This window comes from Aquarana catesbeiana, linkage group LG05 (assembly GCF_042186555.1).
Source record: "Aquarana catesbeiana isolate 2022-GZ linkage group LG05, ASM4218655v1, whole genome shotgun sequence".
In the NCBI taxonomy this organism is placed as follows: domain Eukaryota; kingdom Metazoa; phylum Chordata; class Amphibia; order Anura; family Ranidae; genus Aquarana; species Aquarana catesbeiana.
In genome coordinates this window covers 531,522,154-531,545,800 of record NC_133328.1, presented here as the reverse complement: position 1 = coordinate 531,545,800, position 23,647 = coordinate 531,522,154, and the positions used below count along the sequence as shown (strand labels likewise).

Genomic DNA, 23,647 nt, shown 5'->3' with positions numbered 1-23,647 from the left:
CATGTTGTCTTGTTTTTTATTTTATTTTTTTATTCTACATTACTCTTATAGGTAGAAACCAGAGTTTGTATTTTATACAAGATCCTTTTATGTGTTCAAAATAGTCTGCCAGATCATCTTACCATAATTGCATATACATTTATCTTGTCACTTCTAGAAACGGATAAAAATGTTTCCATTTGAGTCAAATAAATTTGTGAAAAGTCAAGTGTGGCATGCATTTGTATTCAGCCCTCCCTGAGTCAATACTTTGTAGAACCACCTTTCACTGCAATTACAGCTGCAAGACTTTTTGAGGATGTCTCCACCAGCTTTGCACATCTAGAGAGTGACATTTTTGCCCATTCTTATTTGCAAAATAGCTCAAGCTCTGTCAGATGGATGGAGAGCGTCTATGAACAGCAATTTTCATGTCTTGCCACAGATTCTCAATTGGATTTAGGTTTGGACTTTGACTGGGCCATTCTAACACATGAATTTGCTTTGTAAACTATTCCATAGTAGCTCTGGCTGTATGTTTAGGGTCGTTGTCCTGCTGGAAGGTGAACCTCCATCCCAGTCTTGCATCTTTTGCAGACTCTAACAGGTTTTCTTCTAAGATTGCCCTGTATTTGGCTCCATTCATCTTCACATCAACTCTGACCAGCTTCCTTGTCCCTGCTGAAGAAAAGCATCCCCACAACATGATGCTGCCACCACCATGTTTCATGGTGGGGATGGTGTGTTCAGGGTGATATGCAGTGTTAGTTTTCCGCCACACATAGCGTTTTGCTTTTAGGCTAAAAAGTTCAATTTTGGTCTCATCTGACATGGCTTCTCGCAAACGGGACTTCTTATGGCTTTCTTTCTTTCTTTCAACAATTAATTTCTTGTTGCCAGTCTTCCATAAAGGCCAGATTTGTGGACTGCACGACTAAAGCCTCGTACAAATGCTTAGATTTTCGGATGACTGAACGTCCGTTTTTTGTGGCATGCTAGTCTCCTATTGAAAGTGAAGAGATTACTTCACTACGAAAATTTTTGTACGACAGAATACAACGTCAGAAGTGAGGTGTAATGTGTTGAATAGTTTTGTATATATTTTTTCGTTTTTGAGCATGCGTAGTCTTGCTCTTATGATTTATAATATTTTTTTTTTTTTCGTATGAAAACCTTACTAATGAAACGAAAATCAGACGTTGAGTTCACATCCGACAAATTTCTGCACATCTAGCTTTTTGTCTGCCGCAAAAGCACCCTACTAATGATACGAAAATCGTCAGACAGCTGATTTTTGTATCGTGTGTACAGGCCTTAACAGTTGTCCTGTGGACAGATTCTCCCACCAGAGCTGTGGATCTCTGTAGCTCCTCCAGAGTTACCATGGGCCTCTTGTCTGCTTCTCTGAATTAATGCTCTGATGGATTAAACAGTGCTCCGTGAGATGTTCAAAGCTTGGGATAGAGAGATATTTTTTTTTTTTATAACCTAACCCTGCTTTAAACTTCTCCAACTTTATAGCTGACCTGTCTGGTGTGTTCCTTGGCCTTTATTATGCTGTTTTGTTCAGTAAGGTTCTCTAACAAACCTCTGAGGGCTTCACAGAACAGCTGCATTTATACTGAGATTAAATTGCACACAAGTGGATTCTATTTGCTAATTAGGTGACTTCTGAAGGCAATTGGTTCCACTAGATTTTAGTTAGGCCCCTTTCACACTGGGGCGGTAGGGGGCGTCGGCGGTAAAACAGTGCTATATTTAGCGCTGTTTTACCGCGGTATTCGGACGCTAGCTGTGCGGTTTTAACCCCCCGCTGGCGGCCGAAAAAGGGTTAAAACCCCTCGTATAGCGCGGCTATAGCCGCGGTATTACCGCTGTATAGCCGCGCTGTCCCATTGATTTCAATGGGCAGGAGCGGTGAATACACCGCTCCTTCACCGCTCCAAAGAAGCAGCTGACAGGAGATTTTTTCTTCTCCTGCCAGTGCACCGCTTCAGTGTGAAAGCCCTCGGGCTTTCACACTGAACAAACAGCGGAGGCTGTTTAGGGGCGGTTTGCAGGCGCTATTTTTAGCGCAATAACGCCTGCAAACCGCCCCAGTGTGAAAGGGGTCTAAGGGGTATCTGAGTAAAGGGGGCTGAATACAAATGCACGCCACACTTTTCAGATATTTATTTGTAAAAAAATTGAAAACCACGTATTTTTCCTTCCACTTCACAATTATGTGCCACTTTGTGTTGGTCTAACACATAAAATCCCAATAAAATACATTTTATGTTTTTTGGTTGTAACATGACAAAATGTGGAAAATTTCAAGGCATAGGAATACATTTTCAAGGCACTGTAGTAATGGTGTGCCACAGAAGGAATCATAGGAAAGCTAAAGGAAGTGTACAAATCAGCACTAGGGTTGATTTACTAAAACTGGAGAGTGCAAAATCTGGTGCAGCTGTGCATGGTAGCCAATCAGCCTCTAACTTCAGCTTGTACAATGAAGCTTTGGCAATAAAACCTGGAAGCTGATTGGTTTCTATGCAGAGCTGCACCAGATTTTGCACTCTCCAATTTTACTAAATCAACCTCACTTTGTTCCAGGATGGTACTTTATGCAAACAGATAACAATGCCTTTCTTTTTGTTCTGCCACCAAAAGAGTGTTAAAGCGGAGTTCCACCCAAAAGTAGAACTTCCGCTCATCTGATTCCCCCCCCCGGTGCCACAATTGGCACCTTTCAGGGGGGAGGTGGGTGCAGATACCTGTATTAGACAGGTATCTGTACCTACTTGCGGGAGTCACGCCCCCTCCCGCACCCCCCCTGCTGTCATCCAGGGGAAACACACAGATCCCAGGAGATAGCGGGGACCACTTAGGACGCACAGTGCGACTCGTGCATGCACAGTAGGGAACTGAAGCCGCAACGCTTCACTTCCTTATTCCCTCATCGAGAATGGCAGCAGCAGCCGAGAGCCGAGCGATTGCTCGGCTTCGGCTGCTGACGTCTCTGGACTCCTGGACAGGTAAGTGTCCGTTTTTCTTAAGTCAGCAGCTGCAGTATTTGTAGCTGCTGGCTTTTAATATTTTTTTTTCAGGTGGACTCCCTCTTTAAATGGTGTGTATGCTCCACAATGTGTTGCCTTAAACGTGTAGCAAGGCAGTCGGTCTGTTCAATTCTGCTCTCATCAAATCTGCATGTACATATTTATGCAAATTGAAAGTTTGGTATTTTTGGAGTAGATTACATTTGCCCAATTCCAGAATGTCCTTGTATGTAGTAATGAGATCATCCACCTCCTGTACCCCCTGTTCTACTGATCTGTGTTCTCCCTCAGGCTTTTGTAGTTCTAACACTTCGGCAGAGAGATCTTGAGACCAACACCTGCTATATTATCACTTCAACTTCAGCATGTTCCCCCACGTGTTCCCCACACACACACACACACACTGTCTTACTGTAATGTGGAGTGAGGTGAACACAAACCAATTATGAGCAGGGCAGTAAAAAAAACACTGTAGAGCTTCTCTTGCATGTGATTGAATATTTGTGTTCACTTCATTGCTTTTCACTTTACTAAACCAGAGTGATTGACTTTTAAACCAATGAACACCGTTTAAAATGGCTAAAAAGGTATACCGGTAAAAAAGTCTTGAAAAAGTGTCTTAACTCCACCTTTTGCAACAGGTTACGTGTTAAGGCTGGCACACACAACACAAGTGGGGGAGATCACTTTATCTACATCGCTTGTGTTAGTACAGCAATCTGTCTTTTTTTTTTTTTTTTTTTCTCGTTCAGCTCCCTGGATTGAGCGGAAAAAAAACTTGGTGTGCACCAGGTATTACACCCGTATTTAGGATGTAACATGTTGCTGCCCTTCCACCCACTCAGGCACCTCAGATCTGCGAATGCATGAACTACAAGTCTTGCCTTCCTCCCGGGGGTAATTCTAAATGGATTACAAGAGCAGTAATCGCCATACTCGTAGTCTGTCAACACTTCCTCTAGCTCTCCAACTGAAAGCCTGTACCTCGCTACAGGCAGGGAGCTGGAAATAGATTCTTTTATTGAGATTTTATTAAAGGTTTTTATTTATTTATTTTCCCCAAGAGAAGTAAAGCGGTACAGAAACAAAAAATACACTTAAAATATCAGTACAAATATTGCTCCCCAAATGCAAACTGAGAGCTCCAACAGTCTAATACTGTAACAGAATATGGGTAAGACAGGACTTGCAGAACATCAATTTGTAAGAATAGGTTGAGCGTCTAAGACAGAATGGTCATGTGTGTGCAAAAAAAAAAAAACAGCATCCAGGAAATATGCAGAATATCATGCATGTCTAAACCACCAATATCTTCACGATCCTGTGGCACAAATGAAAGATATGGGTAGAAGACCTGGCCAAAAAAGGAAAAATTTATTTAGGTGGCCACGGCCTACTCTGTTCATTCAGAGCCTACAGGAGCTCAACAGTAAGGGAGGGAAACACTTAAGGGCAGACAGCGAGAAGGGTTTCTAATCTGTACCACATGGAACCTTTTACAGTTCTAAAAATTGGGAGGTCGTTTGAGAGGGTGGGAAGTGATCTATCCAGGGCTGCCAAGTCCATTGGGATTTGTCATACTTGTCCTCGGGGATCGCTGTCGATCTTTCGTTGATGAGTGTACCATGAGCCCGGTTCTTGACCTCTTTGAAACTAAAACTGAGTCTTCCCAGACCATGCTATATAGTTTGCTTCGTCGCCATAAATATCTGAGTGATTGGAGTACGTTCCTGACGCGTAGCATCTGCGATAGGTTTAGATTCTGTAGGAGCCTGGCATTGCACCCATGATCCACTAATCCCTTCCTTTTTTTTTTTTTTTTTTTTAAAGGTGAATTTAAGCTTTAAATCTTAAATGAGAACTTCAGTATCTACCCTCTTCTAGATTCAGGCAGTCCATCCCCTAGGAATTGGTGATCTGCATAGCTTGGGAAGCTGCAGGATGGATTTGATTTAAATCGCTAGTAAAAAGACTTGATTTTAAATCATTATTTTTAAAGAGCAACTGTCATCTCTGACCCACAGTGGCTCTTCCTCTGACCTGCTAACTCACCGACCGTCCCATTAACTTTAATAGGACAGCTGGTGATGCAGCATTGACCCAACAAGGTGAGGGACGTGGATGCCCGCTAACAGGCACTGCCATGATGGATCTGAAATGACAACAGATGCTTTTTTAAATGTACTGCAAGGACTTATTCTTGCCGATAGTTAGGAAACCTCAATTTTCTTTGCAAATATTAAAGATTCTATTTAGAATGAGCTGTCAGGTTAGTAAAATGGCGATATCGGATTCAATCATACAGTTTGTGGTGTACATGGATTTGCAAAACAATGGGATAAAGGAATATTCCTGAATTGTTTTATCTCATGATTACTGTGAAATTGTGTGAATGCATCAATGCAGTGCATGTTATCTCAGCTTGCAGAGCTTTGGATTCGTTGAATGAGTTTACCAAAAATGTAAATATTGCAAATATATATATATATCCTCATGCTTCATTTCTTGCTGAAAAAACTTTTTTTTTTCTATTTTAAGATACATTAATAAATTATCTTTTTACTCCAAAAGCATTAGATACCTGGCAAAGCCTTGGCAAACATGACTTCTGGGAGTGGGGCTTTAGTTTAAAAAAAAATAAAGCGGACCTTCCATTTTTATTTTTTTTATTTATTTTTTTAACAGTACGTACATGCTGTTTTTTTTTTTTTTTTTTTTTATTATATTTAATTTCTAAATTTGTTGCATTTTTGGTGGAAATGCTTTTATGCAAGACAGTTCAGTCAGCACCCTTAATAAATGAATGTTGTAACAATGTCTGTTTCAGCAAAAGCCACCTGAAATGTATAAAGTTTTTGATGTAATGCTGGCCATATACATAAACAATGGATCATAGATCTGATTGTTTCCAGCAATTTTTCACTGAAAAACATTTAATGGTTCTATTTGATTAGATGTGTGCATTTTGGCCAGCTTTTGGTATATTGTCAAGATCTCCTCTTCTAGATATATGGGGGGAGATTTATTAAAACTGGAGCACACAATCTGGTGCAGCTGTGTGCATTCAACCAATCAGCTTCTAACTTTAGCTTGTTCAATTAAACTTGACGATAAAATCTCGAAGCTAGTTACTATTCACAGCTGCACCAGATTCTGTGTGCACCAGTTTTAATCACCCCAACACTGAGTTAAGGGGAACAGTAAAGCACAAATCTTGCTCCTGTGCCTTCAAGTTATATTGGTCAGTTTGGTAGATTATTTTATTTAATTGGGCTATTGAGAATACATAGTAAGTTGTTGGGTGCAAAATAATGTCTTCCTGTATGTGCCTAGACTAGTCGCTAATCCGTTTTACTGACAGGTATTGTGTTCTGTAAACTGTGAAAAAAAAATGGGGAAAGTTCCAGCTTCCCTATAGATTAAACATTCTATGCATTGTATGTATGTTTATGGGCCAGTAGCTCTGTGTCCCAGCCGTAAGGGCTGGTAAACACTGCTAATCCCTTTCTGTTCTCCTGCATACCCCTCTTACTGTTCTATATTGCACAGTCTTGTTATGTGCAGGCAAACCAAACAAAATTAGAGATTTACGAATGGCAAATGGCCTGCTAAAACCTCCAGGAGGGGCAGCCGTATTAGGACTTGTTTATCAAGGCTGTTGTGGTCACTGCAAATAGCTGTAGGCTTGCAGAGTGATTGGATCACATATCTTGCTCCGAGTGATACTTGTTAAATAGTGTGTGTTTAGCTATGCTTTCTAACACTCCTAATGTGCATTAATGTCTGTGTAAACATGCTGCGGCTACCAAACATGTATAACCTGTGACTCCCATCCTTGTTGTGCACATATAATGAATAAATTGCCAATACATTTTAAAACATGTATGGGTAGACCTAAAATGATATATAGTAATAAGTGCAGCGCCATTTACAGATGACAAAAGTAAATTGGCATACAATTACAATCCCACCAAAAAGGTGTGGAAAAGTGCAGACACATAGGAACAAAACTATAAAATAAGTTCATGCAAATGCTCATAAATCCATAGGTACTGGCACTTGAAAGGGGAGACATGAATTGGGAAAGTCCTCTACCATCACCCCAATCATACCACCCTGAGGAATGGTCAATTGGCAGTTTTAAACCTCCAGATATGAATCGTCAATCGGTTCACTGTATATGCACCACTCCTTCCGAATTCCGTGTCCATTAAGCCATATTTCTTCTAATGTAACATACATGAAAAAGAGAACAAGGCCATCTCATAGTGTAGTAAAACTGCAAAGAGTAGATTATTCAAAGTATTGCACTTACATTCATAAATATAAAAGCCAGCATATCAAATGTTTCAAACCAACAAGATGGCTGCGGTCCATGCCAGTGCGCAATGACATCATATGCCATGACTCCACCCTATGTATTGCACAATCAGAAGACTGATTAATAGCCAGCAACTAATATTTTAGTAGAGTATCATCAGTGAAAGACTATACATTTCTTTGAGAGGTTCATTAAAAGTGCAATTGTGGGCAAAATGAAAGTGTCCCCTGTAACGTATCTTTATTACAGGTTGATGCTACCAATAAGTCTATTTGTTTTGTACTTCTTTCAAAGGGGTGGCGATACCATCTCTTCTGCAGTGAAATCACACAGCGTAGTCTCTAAGGCTTGATTCACACCTATGCATTTTTAGTGCTTTTTTACAGATTTGTAAAAAAAAAAAAAAAAAAAAACCAGCATGGGTTCCCCTTCAAGAGCATACCAGGCCTTTCGGTCTGGTATGGATTTTCAGGGGAACCTCCCAAAATCCATAACAGACCCTTATCTGAGCACACAGCCCTACAGGTCAGGAAAGGGGGTGGGGATGAGCGAGCGCCCCCCCTTCTGAGCCATACCAGGCCGCATGCCCTCAACATAGGGGTGGGTGCTCTTTGGGGCAGGGGTGGCCTTGCGCCCCCTCATCCCAAAGCACCTTGTCCCCATGTTTGAGGACAAAGGCCTCTTCCTGACAACCCTGGCCCAGGGTCGGGTCTGTGGGTGGGGGGCTTATCGGAATCTGGGAGCCCCACTTTAACAAGGGGGGGCCCCCAGATCCCGGCCCCCACCCTATGTGAATGAGTATGGGGTACATTGTACCCATTCACCTGAAAAGAGTGTGAAAAATTAAAACACAGCACACAGGGTGTTTAAATTTCTTTTTAAGGCAGCCCTAGCGTCTCTTTTGACTTCTTCTTCTTCTCCCCTCTTCAGCCCTGCTGTGTCCTCCACTGACGTCTTCTGCCTCTGTTGGTTTTTCTCCGCTCTCTCTTTCTCTCTGGGTCTTCTCCGCTGTCTTCTCCCCTTGTTCTTCTTCCGATGTCGGTGCGCTCTCAAGCTCTAATGCCGGGTGCGCGGTGTGCCCCTACTTATATTGGCATAGGGTGGGGTCACCGTAGGCATGCTTCTTATGACGTCACCACCCATCATGCCCCGGGCGGTGATGTCATAAGGGTCGGGGGCCTCCAAATTACATCACACTGACCCCGCCCCAGTGGTGGCACATCGCGCACCTGGCATTAGAGCGGGAGAGAGCGTTGAGTCAACATCGGAAGAAGAACAGGGGGAGAAGAACCAACAGAGGCAGAAGACTTCAGTGGAGGACACAGAGCCGGAGAGGGGAGAACAGGTCCGAAGAGACGCTGGAGCTGCCTAATAAATTACTTTAAAAACCTGTGTAATGTGTTTTATTTGTGACACTTTTTTTTTTTTTTTTTTGTACCCCATACTCCTTCACATAGGGTGGGGGACTGGGATCTGGGGGCCCCCTTGTTAAAGTGGGCTTCCAGATTCCGATAAGCCTCTGCCCCCAGACTGACAACCAACAGCCGGGGTTGTCAGGAAGAGACCCTTGTCCTCCTCATCAATAGGGGGACAAGGTGCTTTGGGGTGGGGCCCCACACCCACCCGCCCCCTCATATTGAGGGCTTGTGACCTGGTACGGTTCAGGAGGGGGGGAGCTCGCTCGTCTGTCCCCCCCCCACCCCCCTTTCCTGACCTGCCAGGCTGTGTGCTCGGATAAGGGTCTGGTATGGATTTTGGGGTTCCCCGTAAAATCCATACCAGTCCGAAGGGCCTGGTATGCTCTTGGAGAGGAACCCATGCCGTTTTTTTTTGTTTTTTTTAAATTTGGCGTGGAGTTCCCGTCAAGATCATCAGAGCACAAGTCTCATGCTAACGTCAGGTCAGTTAAGACGGCGACCTGAATTTGAATTCCGACTTCAGTGATATTCAATAGGCAGAAGTAGGACCAAAGTCGTACCAAAGTAGCGCAGGAACCTTTTTACTTTTTTTTTTTTTTTGGACTGACTTGTGTCAGACCAGTTAAGACGGCTCCCATGGGGAAACATTGATTTTCACACGTCGTGCGACATGAGCTCCCAATGTCAGAGCGTTTGTCGTAGAAGTGTGACCCTGGCCTTAAGTGAATATTCCAGTGCAGGTGTTTTAAATTTAGTTATTCACCCCCTTTGAATGTTTGAAGTCACCTTCACTGCTTTATAAATACACTCTTCAGTTTTAAATGGGCAAATTAAAGCCTTACTCCAGCTAACCTGTTTTTAAGCCGTTGCAGCAAAGATATTATATATATATATATATATATATATATATATATATATATATATATATATATATATATATATATATACTCGAGTATAAGTCGAGTTTTTCAGCACATTTTTTTTTGTGCTGAAAGTAGCCCCCTCGACTTATACTGGAGTCGAGCACTTTTCTGCAGCAAAAAATTTCATTTTCCGAACCAAATTTGGGGCCCCGTATCTCAGGGCCACTTGATGCTAGGAACCCCAAATTTGAAGTGCTAACCCAGTGGAACTGGTACCATAACATATCCAAAGCTGGGGTTCCTAGCACCAAGTAGCCCCAAGATATGGGGCCCCAAAATCGGTTCGGAAAATGTCATTCTCTGCTGCAGAAAAGTGCTTGACATTTTCTGAACCGATTTTTGGGGCCCTGTATCTCGGGGCCACTTGGTGCTAGAACCCCAGATATTTTATGATGCTAGTTCCACTGGGTTTGCACACCAGATTTGGGGTTCCTAGCACTAAGTGGCCCCAAGATACGGGGCCCCAAAGTCGGTCAATTGTGTCCATCTGCAGCAATGTCATTTCGGGACCCTTTGGGTTCAGAGACCCCAAATTTTGGCTGAAGCTAGGGGGCATCTAGGAACCCTTAACTACCGAGTTTGAAGTTCGGGGGACCTATGGCTGCAAATGGGCACAGTGAGGCATGCAAATGGGCATTGTTGACCCTCTTTTCCACTTACAGTAGCTGTGCATTTCTCACCCTCGTCTTATACTCGGGTCAATACGTTTTTCCCATTTTTTTTTTTTTTGTGGTAAATTAGGGCCTCGACTTATACTTGAGTATATACGGTATGTGTATATATATATATATATATATATATATATATATAATATTTATATATATTTTTTTTTTTTTTTTTTTTTTTCCCCTTTTAGAAAAAGGTTAAAACCATATAGTTGTCCCGACCCCTGTAATCTTCACTTTGCTGGACATATTGATCTGCATGTACAGTCATGGCCAGAAATATTGGCACCACTGCATTTCTGTCAGATAATGCACCACTTGGCTAGAGTTTAAAAAAAAATCATCAGAATATATGATGGTGGAGTGTTAAGAGGAGTCATGAGAGAGAGAGAGATATGGGATTTATTTAATTATTTACTATACTTTGAAATTTTCTTTTCAGGTTTTGTGATGAGTGATAGTATGTCTAATATAGATTTAATGTATTGAAAATGTAAGGCGGAGATACCAACTTTTGTAAAAATGTAATTAACAAGGCTCTTTAACCTGAATAACCTATACCAATAAAAAAAGAATATACAAAAAAAAGATAATGCACCACCAGGTCCAGAAAATTGTTGTAATCACAAATGTTTAGCCCTTCTCATGTTTTATCACTTTTGTTTGTAGTGGTATGACGCTAAAAAGGGGAGAAACAAAAAGCCAAATCTGAAACCATTCCATGCAAAACTCAAAAAATTGACTGGACAAGATTATTGGCACCCTCAATTTAATATTTGTTAGCACACCCCTTGGAAAAGATAACTGAAATCATTTGCTTCCTATGATCATCAATTTGTTTCTTACACCGCTCTTCTTTTGTCTCTCAGATTAGAATGGTTCCTTTTCCCAACTGTTTTGCAATCTCTCCACAGGTGCTCTATCGGATTTATCTCTGGACTCATTGCTGGCCAGTTCAGTACTCTCCAGAGCCTTGTCTTAAACCATTTCTAGGTGCTTTTTTGATGTGTGTTTTGGGTCATTGTCCTGCTGTAAGACCCACATGACCTCTGACAGAGACCCAACTTTCTCACACTGGGCCCTACATTGTGCCCCAGAATTGTTTTGGTAGCCTTCAGATTTTATAATGCCATGCACACCGTCAAGACATCCAGTGCCTGAAGCAGCAAAGCAACCGCAAAACATCAGTGAACCTCCACCATGTTTAACTGTAGGTACTGTGTTCTTTTCTTTTAAAGACCATTTCTTTTTCTGAAAACAGTAGAATGATGGGCTTTACCAAAAAGCTGTAATTTTTTTGTTTCGTCTGTAAATGGCACATTCTCCTAAATAGATTTTGGCTTCCTCCCGGTAAGTTTTGGCAAACTCCAATCTGGCTTTTTTATGTTTCTGTGTCGGCAGTGGGGTCTTCCTGGGTCTCCTACCATAGCGTCCCTTTTTATTCAGATGGCGACGTATAGAGCGAGCTGACACAGCTGTACCCTGTGCCTGAAGGTCAGCTTGAATTTGTCTGGAAGTTGACCGCGATTCTTTATCCACCATTCGAACAATCCTTCATTGCACTCTTTGCTCAATTTTTTCTCTTTTGTCCACGTCCAGAGAGATTAGCTACAGTGCCATGGGCTGTAAACTTCTTGACAGTGGACACAGAAACATTACGATCTCTGGAGATAAACTTGTAACCTTGAGACTGTCCATGCTTTTCCACAATTTTTCTTGTTCTCAAATCCTCAGACAATTCTTTGCTGTTCCTTCTCTTCTCCATGCCCCTTGTGGCACACAGACACACGACAGGAAGGTAGAGTAAAATTTTCACCATTTTAACTGGTTGCCGGTGTGATTTATATACTGTCAGCACCTGTTAATTGATACAGGTGAGTTTAAAGTGACTGTAAAGGCCTTTTTTTTTCTTTTCTTTTTTTTTTTTTTTTTTTTTTTTTAATAACAAACATATCATGCTTATCTCCACTGTGCAGCTCATTTTACACATAGTGGCCCCGAACCTGCTCTTCTGGGGTCCCCCGGCGGCTCTCGTGGCTCCTCCCCACATCTAATAACCCCCTCGGAGAAGCGCTTTCCCGAGGGGGGTTACCTTGCGGGAGAGCTCCAGAGTCCAGCATTTGCATATAGACGCAGAATGCCGGACTTGGTCCCGGCACCAGCGTCATTGGATTTGATTGACAGCAGCGGGAGCCAATGGCTGCGCTGCTATCAATCTATCCAATCGGGAGCCGTGGAGAGAAAGACGGCGTGCCCCCGCCGACTGAATAAAGGGGTTCGGGTAGGATGCATTAAGGTGAAAAAAAACAAAACCTTTACAACCCCTTTAATTACAAATTACAGGAGCTTTGCAAACTTGGAATGCAATTATTTCTTATAATTTTGAGAAGGTGCCAATTCAATTTTGTCATACCAGTACAAACAATAAAAATAAACATGAGCATGCTTAAACATTTGTAATTGCAACAATTTTCTGGGTGAAGTGGTGCATTATCTGCTAGAAATGCAGGGGTGTCAATTTTTTTTGCTATAGCGTTCCTTTGATGCAATAAAATGGGAAAATTGGCAGTAAATACTTTTTAAAATGTAGATCAGCTCATTGTTCTGTGCTAGGAATTCAGATTAAGCAAGGTGGCCTTTCATTCGGTTCATATGATTCAAAGGGTTACATTAAAGTATTTAACCAAAAGGTTTTTTCCTATCTTTTGTTGTATGACTGCTTATTTCTATGCTCATTCTCTTTTCCAGAATGCTGATTACACAACGGGACAGGTATTTGACTTGTCTGAGAAATTAGAGCAATCAGAAGCCCAGCTTGGACGTGGCAGTTTTATGCTGGGATTAGAAACTCACGATAGGAAATCTGAGGACAAACTGGCCAAAGCTACAAGAGACAGGTATTCAGTTATTGAATGTTTTAAGCAACATCACCTGTTTTATCCCAGATGTTAAGTTTATAGTGAATATGTGAGCCATTTTAAAAATGCCACTTTTTTTTTTTTTTTTTTTTTCCAATTCTTATAAATGTGGTATTTAGAGGTCCACAGCACCCATGTGAATGAGCCCCAAGACCTCACATACAGAGCTTTATTTGTAACTCGATACACTTTTTTATCTTTCAGATTTAGCAGGATTGTGTAAGTTATTTTGTGCTTGTGTCCACTAATGATTTTAGGGGGTCAGGTAGGCTGTACCGGGCCCCATGATTTCTAACAGCAGCCCTGGTAGTAGGGGGCAGTGTGGTGCACCCCCCTCTCTCTCCCTTTTTTTTTTTTTTTTTGTGTCCCTATGGGGCATACTCACCCCTCTGTGTCCCTGTAACGACTGTCACCAGGACTCAAACTGATGGCAAATTCAAGTTGCATTTATTACTGGAGCAAGAATAGGAGGGAAATTTTTTTTTTCTTTGTTCTACTTGCATCAGTGTAACAGGAAGTGAAGGTAATTCTCCCCAAAGGGACACAGATGGGGCGGGGGGGGGGATGTTTTTAGCTTTAGATATATGTTAAAACATAACTAGAGACACCTGTGTGACAGCCTAATGCCAAGAAGAAAAAAAGGAACCATAAAATACATGCAGGACTGTAGTCAGTGTGCAAAAACACCCCTCAGCTTACAGCGGAAGCATTTCAACAACAGAGGCAGTGCTGTCAATCCAGAAAACAGCGGGCAGGACTAGGTGTAGCCAGGTGCTGATTGACGAGCTACAGGCTTCTGAATCAGCTGTGATTATGCGAATATCCACGCCGCTTGCAACATCTTCTCATTCCATTGTAGTGCACACAGGCATGGACTACATGGGAGTGACTTTGTAGGGGAAGTATGAGAAAACTCTTAAAGTGATTGTAAAGTCTTATTTTAATAGAAGGGGGGGGAAAAAACAAACCTGCTATACTTGCCACCCTGTGCAGTGGTTTTGCACAGAGCAGCCTGGATCCTCTTCTTGGGTCCCTGTCCGCTCCCCCGTAACTGTTTCTTATGGGAGCAGCTGAGCCGCAGCTATGTGTATCAGTTAAGACACGGAGCCGTGGTTCGGCCCCCACCCCCTCTACTTCTCTTCATTGGCTAACTGAGATTGGCAGGAGCCAGTGGTGCTGCTGCTGTGTCTCAGCCAATGAGGGAGAGTCCTGGATAGAGAGGAGGCTTGGGTAAGTGGGGGGGGCTGCTGCACACAGAAGGGATGTGTGTGTGTGTTTTTTTTTTTTTTTTGTTTATTATTTATATCTTGATGCATAGACTGCATTAAGATAAAAAATCTGCCTTTACAACCACTTTAAGTGCAGAAACACTTATAATAACAATATGCAACACACACTAGTCTGTAGTTCTACATTAAAAAGTTACAACACAACAATATATAACTGCATACTTCATTGTCGACTTTTGCCTTTAATTTACAACTGACACTTTTACTGAGCGCCAGGAGTAGAATTATTGCTATACTTCTGTCGCGCCAACGCTGGACCCTCTGGTCTCTGCTGTCGCCTAATCACAGGGTGCTTTGTATTATTTGATCCTATTCACAAAATACAAAGCCTTCTTTGAATGGACAGCAGAGGGGAGGAGAGGGATGCACAGAGCTGCTGCTGTGTGAGAAATTAACATCTCTCCTGTCAGAGCATTGGCATATAGCGATAGCTGTACTCTTGGTGCTCAGCAAAACTGGTTGTAAATTAGTAAAAAGTCCATATGGTGGCAAGCACCTTGTTACGACTTTAACCCATGGTAAGCCAGCACATTTTAGAAAGTAGCTGAATTCTTCAATTCATTTGATTTAACAGTCCCAATTCGCATGACAAGCCTTACCCCATTCCTGGCAATGTAACCATTCAAAAGGTTCCTGCACTACTTTTTGCCAATTTTTTTTTTTTTTTTTAAATCGGAGAGCAAAATCACACTGATCTGTGGCTTTGAAATTGCATTGAAGTAGTGCAATTTAAAAGCTACACCAGGGCTTAGTCATTCACCCCTCAGTGATGAGGTCCATCTCAGACTGAGCACTGGTGCTTTAGGGAATGCTGTATAATTAACCTGGACAGGCATTCACTGCAAATTGCTGAACAGCAAACCAGTGAATAATCTTGTATCTATACAGTGCTGCTTGTGAAAATGTATTTGTTTTCTTTTCAAACTTCATTGAAGTCATTATTTAACCCTCTATAGAAAGAGGGTGGCTACTTTAGAGTGCTGCTACCTGATGAAACTCTGTGTATACTGTATATAATGCCCATCAATTTAGCTGAAACTTCACTGAAATAGGACCACGATCTATAAGGTGTACCAGGAAGGATGTGGCCTTTTGGGCCAAAGCTGAAGAAAGAGCCGCCGCCTTACAAAAAGGAAAAAAAAAAAATACGGTCCTTCCCAGCCTCCTGTTCGACAGTTTTTGGACCTGACAATTGGCCACTTAGGCAGTGAATCCTGATGTAAAGGAAGACTAGGGGAGTGTCCTATTTGGGGGTTTTAGGCTTTGTCTATCTTTTTATCACTCTTCTTCCTTCTTAAATCTAATGATTTTATTTCTTGCTTTTCAGCTGTAAAACAACAATCGAAGCAATCCATGGCTTGATGTCACAAGTGATTAAGGATAAACTCTTTAATCAAATAAACACTTCATAGGCATTTAACTCTTTGTAAGAATCCTTTATTCTCTGGCTCATTGTCGGCTATTTGTTGTGTTTTTTATAAGTTGCTTCTTTTATGCAGAAGCTGTACAATGTTGTCACAAAGTAGCACTTATTTCCCTTGATCAGAAAATAGAAAGCATAGGACGTTTTTTTTTATTGCAACTTTTCAGCAATAACAGCATTGTAACCTTTGTTACTTTCTGGGTAAATAAAGACACTTTTTAAAATGTATGAGGTTCTGTGTATTTTAGCTTTAAAAAGGTAAAAACTCATCTGGTCGAAATGTAAAATTTTTATATATTCATTTACAATTGAATTTTAATTATTTCTAGCTTACGCCAATACTCTGAACAGTCATGAAGTTTTGTAAAACTTTGTGAAGATCCCCACTAATACAACATACTTATAAAGATTTTAAGGCCTTGTACATATTACCTTCAGTTTGTAAAAGGGCTGTGTATAGCAAGCTTGTGTAAAACTTTTTTTGGCAATGATCATGGAAATTTTTGAAGTCTTTAAAGCACCCTTCAGCTTCAATATGGGGATAATAAACACAAATCGTATCCACTTCCTACCCGTGCTATAGCCAAAAGACAGCTGCAGCTGTTTACTTAGTTTACTGAGAGGGCATCTAGTAGGGCGTCCGGGTGGCTTGCTCTGTGATCACGGAGTCCTTTGGACTCTTCTGACCACAGATTGGGGTAAAGGGCCAGTCACAGTGGCCCCTTACCACATGATCAGCTGTGTCCAATGACAGCTGATCACAGCAGTAAACAGCCGGTTATCGCCTTTTCTTTCCACATGCTGATAGCATGAAGAGAGAAAAGGAAAGCAGATAGCCGATTTGTGTTCAAGGGACGTCGACACTGATAATCAGGGCACTGCCAATCTGTGGCCATTAGTGCCTATTGGCGCCCATCAGAGCTTTGTTTGTGTGGGGGAAAAAATTATAAAAATTTCACATGGGTACAGAGTAGCATGATCGTGCAATTGTCATTCAAAAGCGTTACAGCGCTGAAAGCTGAAAATTGGCCCGGGCAGGAAGGGGGTAAAACTGCCCAGTAGGCAAGCTGTTAAAGAGGATTTGAACTCTGAAAGCTGTGACCAACAAAAGTCAGGTAGATGGCAAAGGACTATTCATCAATATTGCCTGAGGTCTCTCTGCAGCTAATTTTACATGCCTTTTTCTGCATGTGCAGTCAGACAGCAGTGCCTTAAATCTCAGACTGCAGATATACTACTGAGGTTGTGGGCACAGGAGTACTTTGGAACACTCACATACCAGGAAATGGTCTGTTATTTTTGAAGAGGAATTGCAGACTAATGATTAAAAAATAAAAAAAATTCTGGATGCTGCTTTGGGTACAAGTAACATTTCTAGATGGCACCTGTAATACTACAAATATTTTGCTTCTAAAAGATAAGTTCACTTTTTGTAACATGTTACACCCATATTCAGGGTGTAACATGTTACAAATGCACCAGCCCCTGCAAGTCCCCTCCTGTAAAGTGCGGTTCTAAATCTTTTATATTTGAGAGTCTCCAAGTTAGAGCATATATAGCAGTGGGTAAATTTAAGGGCAGGTATGCCTGGAGGGAGCTAATTTCTCTTTAAAAGCACAGGGACACATTAGATGCCCAGTAAGGCTGGATTCACACCTATGCAGTTTTAGTGCTTTTTGCAGATTTCCACTACAGAACATGTTCCATAGGAAACCATGTTAAAAATGCATAGGTGTGAATCCAGCCTAACAGCACAATGGCAGCTGAAGGCGTCCAATGTTTCCCCATGCCAAATCCAGTGAGCAAGCTGTACAAGAATTGGCAACCACCCCAATCTATAATTAGCATTTGAAGTGAGGTGCACACGGAAGGGCATTACACAGCACAAACAAAAGGTTTCCCAGCACACTTACTAGCTAACCTGAACTGAGAGATGAGCGATCAAACGCTGCTGATCGCTTAGTTCTCTGCTCAGAGCAGAAAGCGGCGACTGGAGCTGTGGGCTGTAAAGAGGGCGGGAGCGGCTGGCTTAGTCTCCCAGTGGCGCAGCTGAGAGGCTGAGCCAGCTGCCGGTCCAGGCACCTGGGTGAATCCTGACTGTAAAATTGTGATCCTTCCTCAGCCTGGACTGGCTAAGTGATGTCAGCCGATGGCTGAAAATGGGTCACAGGAGTACAGTACGAACTGCACTCCTGTGATCCATAGAAGTACAGCCAAAAAAAGCTTTGGCTGTGCTTCTCTTTTAAATGTGGTCAGGTCCCCAGTAACATCACACTTGACAACTTCTGAGCTATGGGAGTGCCTGGTTTGTGGAGGTGGATTATGAGTCTGTAGCATCTTGTGGGTTTTATGACATGCTGACACTATATCTGCCTATGCGACTGACCTTTTTAGTTTTTAATCAGAAGTACTACTTGGCTATTCGTCAGTTCCAAAATGGTATTGTGCTGTCAAAATCAATAAGTGAAATAAAATAATCTCCAAGTGCAAATCAATCAATGATAGTGTTAAACCAGATCATAAAGTCCCCCTATACACACACCCCCCCCCCCCCAACCAAAGCTGCTTACCAGGTATTGAGAACCCACATCATAAGAGGTCTAAATCAGCATTTAGTCAATAACATATCCCACATGGATTACTCCAGCTCTTTCTCTCACAGCCAAGCTATGCATCAAGCTTTTTTCACATATAATATGGCATGCCCCAGAATGGTCACTGGATCACTTTTACATGTACCAGTCTCGCCACCACAAATACAAAGAATACAAAAAGTCTACACATACCTGTTAAAATGTCCAGGTTGCTGTGATGTAAAAAAAAAAAAAAAATGAGCCAGATACATTTCAGAACTTTTTTTTCACCTTTTTCTATAAACTACACAACTCAATTGAAGAAAAAAAAAAAAAAAAACTGATATTTTTTTTTTTTTTGGGGGGGGGGTTAAAAATAAAAAACTAAAATAATGTGGTTGCAGAAGTGTGCACACCCTCTTATAACTGGGGATGTAACTGTGTTCAGAATTAAGCAATCGCATTTAAACTCATGTTAAATAAGAGTCAGCACACACCCGCCATAATTTAAAGTGCCTCTGATTAACCCCAAATACAGTTCAGCTGTTCTAGTAGTAGTTCTAGTTCTTTCCTGACATTTTCTAAGTTGCATCCTACAGCAAAATCCATGGTCTGCAGAGAGCTTCCAAAGCATCAGAGGGATCTCATTGTTAAAAGGTATCAGTCAGGAGAAGGGTACATAAGAATTTCCAAGGCATTAGATATACCGTGGAACAAAGTGAAGACAGTCATCAAGTGGATAAAAAAATGGCACAACAATGACGTCCCTCCAAGATTGATGAAAAGACTAGAAGAAAACTGGTCTGGGAGGCTGCAAAGAGGCCTACAGCAACATTAAAAGAGCTGCAGGAATATCTGGTAAGTACTGGCTGTGTGGTACATGTGACAACAATCTCCTGTATTCTTAATATGTCTGGGCTATGGGGTAGAGTGGCAAGACAGAGGCCTTTTCTTACAAAGAAAACCTCCTATCCTGGCTAAATTTTGCAAAAACACATCTGAAGTCTCCCAAGAGCATGTGGGAAAATGTGTTCTGGTCTGATGAAACCAGGATTGACCTTTTTGGCCATAATTCCAAAAGATACGTTTGACGCAAAAACAACACTGCACATCACCAAAAGAAAACCATATCCACAATAAATCATGGTGGTGGCAGCATCATGCTTTGGGGCTGTTTTTCTTCAGCTGGAACAGGGGTCTTAGTCAAGGTAGAGGGAATTATGAACAAATACCAGGCAATATTTATACAAAACCTTCAGGCTTCTGTTAGAAAGCTGAACAGGAAGAGGAACTTCATCTTTCAACATGACAACAACCCAAAGCATGCATCCAAATCAACAAAGGAATGGCTTTACCAGAAGATGAACATTTTGGAATGGCCCAGCCAGAGCCCAGAACACCTGAACCTGTTTGAAAATCTGTGGGGTTAACTGAAGAGGGCTGTGCGCAGGAGATGCCCTCACAATCTGACAGATTTGGAGTGTTTTTGCAAAGAGTGGGCAAATATTGGCAAGTCAAGATGCGCCATGCTGATACACGTACCTAAAAAAGACTGAGTGCTGTAATAAAATCCAAAAGGTGCCTCAACAAAGAAAGGATACAGTGGGTGACAGACATGCTGGCGGAAAGGTCCAAACTCACCATCCAAGTATATGGAAGCATTAGACTGTGCATGAGCCTATTTGTTTTGGAGAGAATAGCAGTGCATCAAAAGGATGATGGATTATATAAAAAAATAAAAAAAACCTGTTCATCTACCTTGTTAGGCTACTCGCACACATACTGTTCATACACAAAAATAAGTGTATTATGTGACAACATACAGTATACTTTATGCTGAAAGAGCATATTTGTGTGTTAATTATCCAAGAAAAAGTAAAGCAACTCCGTGCCAATAACCAAACTAGAAATATGTCTGCCCATTCTTAATTGGAATGATGTATGTGTATATGTCACAGGCCAATTTTTATAAATGTTTTCACACAAATAGAGCTTTCTTTTGGTGGTAATTAATCACCACTGGGGTTTTTATTTTTTGCTGAGTAAACAAAAAACAAAAACAAAATTTTGATCAAAAAACAAACAAAATGTTTTTCATATTTTGTTATAACATTTTGCAACAGGTAATTTTTCAACTTCACTGATGGGTGGCACCAGTAGGCAGCACTGATAAGTAACACTGATAGGTGGCACTGGTTGGCATTAAGGAGACCGATGTGCCTCTAACAGAAGTTGATTAATGGCTTTCTTCTTTTCCTCACACTGACGGCATAAGGAAGAAAAAAAGCAGGCTTCTGTGCATTAATTATAATTTTTTATTTTTTTTGTTAGGGACTTGTAAAGCATTGCACCTGCGATCAGCAGATCATGGGTGTAATGCCATGGTCCTGCAGACTGTATATCTGTCTACCTATACTTCCGATATGGTCAGGCAGTTACTCTCTGACAGGAAGCTAAATGAACTACGTAGAGCAGGGGTAATGAATGAAAATTCACGAAGGTCCAGTCTGTAAAAAAAAAAAATAACAAGAGGCCCAAATCACGTTTGATTGTTAATGGCACCTCACGTTTTTGCGAGTGCCAACCTGCATGGTGCCACAGTACCTTGCAGCTCAGTACAGCGCAATTTAGGGCCAGGGACTTTTTTCTCTGTGTTTCTGCATATAAGGCAGCTTACTGAAATAAATGGGCTGCCTACACGCAGAACGCAGTATGCAATGATGTGATCCTAGCATCAGATCCTTCATATCACAATCCTTTTATTACATTAGTGTTCTTAGTCCACCTGCACATTATCCCTCCCTTCACGTTACAGTCCTCAGCCCCCCTTCACATTCTTTTCCTCTGCCCTCTTTTATATCACCCCCCCCCCCCCCCACTTTCAATTGCAGTTCCCTGTCCCCTTCATATCATCCCCCTTCACATTACTGTCCTCACTCCTTTTATAGTACCCCTACTTCACATTGCAGTCCCCAGATCCCCTTTATAGTACCCCTCCTTCACATTCCTCCGATACGGGCAGGCAGTAACACTGTGACAGAAAGCTCAATGAACTATCACAGCGCTCAACAGTGCCATGGTAATTCATTGAAAACTACAAGCCAACACCTGCAAAGGCTGCCAGACCTTATAGCTCTTCTATTCACAGCATACTGTGAATGGATGATGTGGACGTGTGGGTGAAGCCCTACACAGCCATGTTTCCTTTCAGATTGTGACAGCTAGTGGGGGAGAAGATCCCCCGCTAGGTGTCAAAACGGGGGAGCAGGGGCGGGTGCATATGTAACATGTTACACCCTGAATATGTGTGTAAAATTAAACATATTACAAAAGGTGAACTTATCCTTTAAAATGGAAAGCCAAACATTTTTAGCTTTGGATTGAGTAAGGCAGGTGTAGGCAACCTGAGGCCCTCCAGCTGTTGCAGAACTATAAGTTCCATCATGCCTCTGGGAGTAATTGTAACTGCCAGCCTTGCAATACCTCATGGGAAATTTAGTTCCGCAACAGTTGGAGGGCCCCAGGTTGCCTACCCCTGGAGTAAGGAATGGTTATGACCCTCTTCAAATTTTTTTTCTGTCTGTGTTCCATCTGGGGGATTTACCATTTAGACAGTTGTCACTGAAACAGGTGTCCCTATTGAAAGATTTGCTCTCACTTCCTGTATGTGTAACAAGTTAAAGTTTGGATTTCCAATCACCTTTTGGTTTTGGAGCCACCACCAGTAGGTACACATACAGCAATAAAACTAACAGAGCTTATAACCCTTCCACACTATCCAAAGCAATTTTTTTTTACTCTACCTGCACTTTAATATTAGCTTAACCAAAAGCATAATATGTGTTCTCATGTAAAAGCAACTAATATCATGCTTTAGAGCAGTGGTCTCCAAACTGCGGCCCAGAGGCCAGATGTGGCCCTTTTCTTGCTTTTATCTGGCCCTTGCACCACTATTTCATCCACTGATACCAACAATGGAGCATAATCCCCCCCCCCCACTGACCCCAATGAAGGGTCAAAATTCCTCCCAACGACACCGATAGGGCACAATTCCTCCCAATGACACCAACGATAGGGTACAATTCCTCCCAATGACACCAATGATAGGGCACAAATTCTTCCAGTGACACCAACAATGGGGCCCAGTCCAATGATGGGACACAATTCCTCTCAGTGACACTAATGATAGGGCACAATTTCTCCCAATGACAACAACAATGGGGCCCAATGAGGGGACGCAATTCCCCACTGACACCAACTATGGGCCAAAATTCCTTCCACTAACACCAATAATGGGGCATTGTTTTTTCCCACTAACATTGAGACCTTTCCTACTCCCACTGGCCATAGTCCCCCCCCCCCCCCCCTCCAAACGTCTGAAGGACAGTAAACTGGCCCTTTGTTTAGAAAGTTTGGAGACCCCTGCTTTAGAGGATAACAAATGCATGAAAAACCCTCCCAAAGAGCTTCCAAAAGCGTTCACTATTGTCCTATATTAGAGAACAAATGTAGAAACTGTAACTCGTATCTTATACAACGGATGAAAAGTTGTAAGCATGTATAATCTATAAATGTTGAAGTCATTACAATGTATGATTTATAACATGCCAAGAGGTTTCCACTCCCTGAAGACTTCGCTTGTACAAAGCAACGCCTTATAAAATCTTAGTCTGGGGGATTGTTATTTTGAGAAAGCACACAGCGAATGGCTATGTAACGATATCATACATTATCCTACTGTATGCTCCACAGAGTGCAAATAAACACAGCATAACAAGAAGGGACCAAGACTGAACCTGTAAACCTTTTTGATTAACAGATTGTCACATAAGTGATACTTTACAGAAATGAGAATTATGTATGTGTATGGGAATCCATTGATAGGCCTCTGCTCTGTTTTGTATCTATATGCAGTGATGTCAGTTCAACAGAAAACAATAGAGCCAATGAATGTGGTGACTCCTGACTGAGGCACCCCTGCCAAGGGAAGGAAGAGTTGAAGGATGAGGGAAGGTTATGGTTTGTTTCAGTGTTTAACCCCCAGTTTACCATTATTTGCTAGTGAACGAATGTCCTCTCTTTTTCCCATCTTTATAAAGT

The 23,647-nt window shown here is 41.8% G+C and overlaps 1 protein-coding gene across 1 annotated transcript in view; it reads left to right on the top strand.

Moving 5' to 3' along the window:
* Positions 1-16,202, top strand: part of COPS5 (COP9 signalosome subunit 5) — a 33,092-nt gene extending 16,890 nt beyond the window's left edge. The window contains exons 7-8 of the mRNA XM_073631763.1: positions 13,093-13,241; positions 15,879-16,202. Coding sequence (XP_073487864.1) covers positions 13,093-13,241; positions 15,879-15,963 — 234 coding nt within the window. The 3' untranslated portion in view covers positions 15,964-16,202. The remainder of the gene's footprint in view (positions 1-13,092; positions 13,242-15,878) is intronic.
* Positions 16,203-23,647: the final 7,445 nt, after the last annotated feature.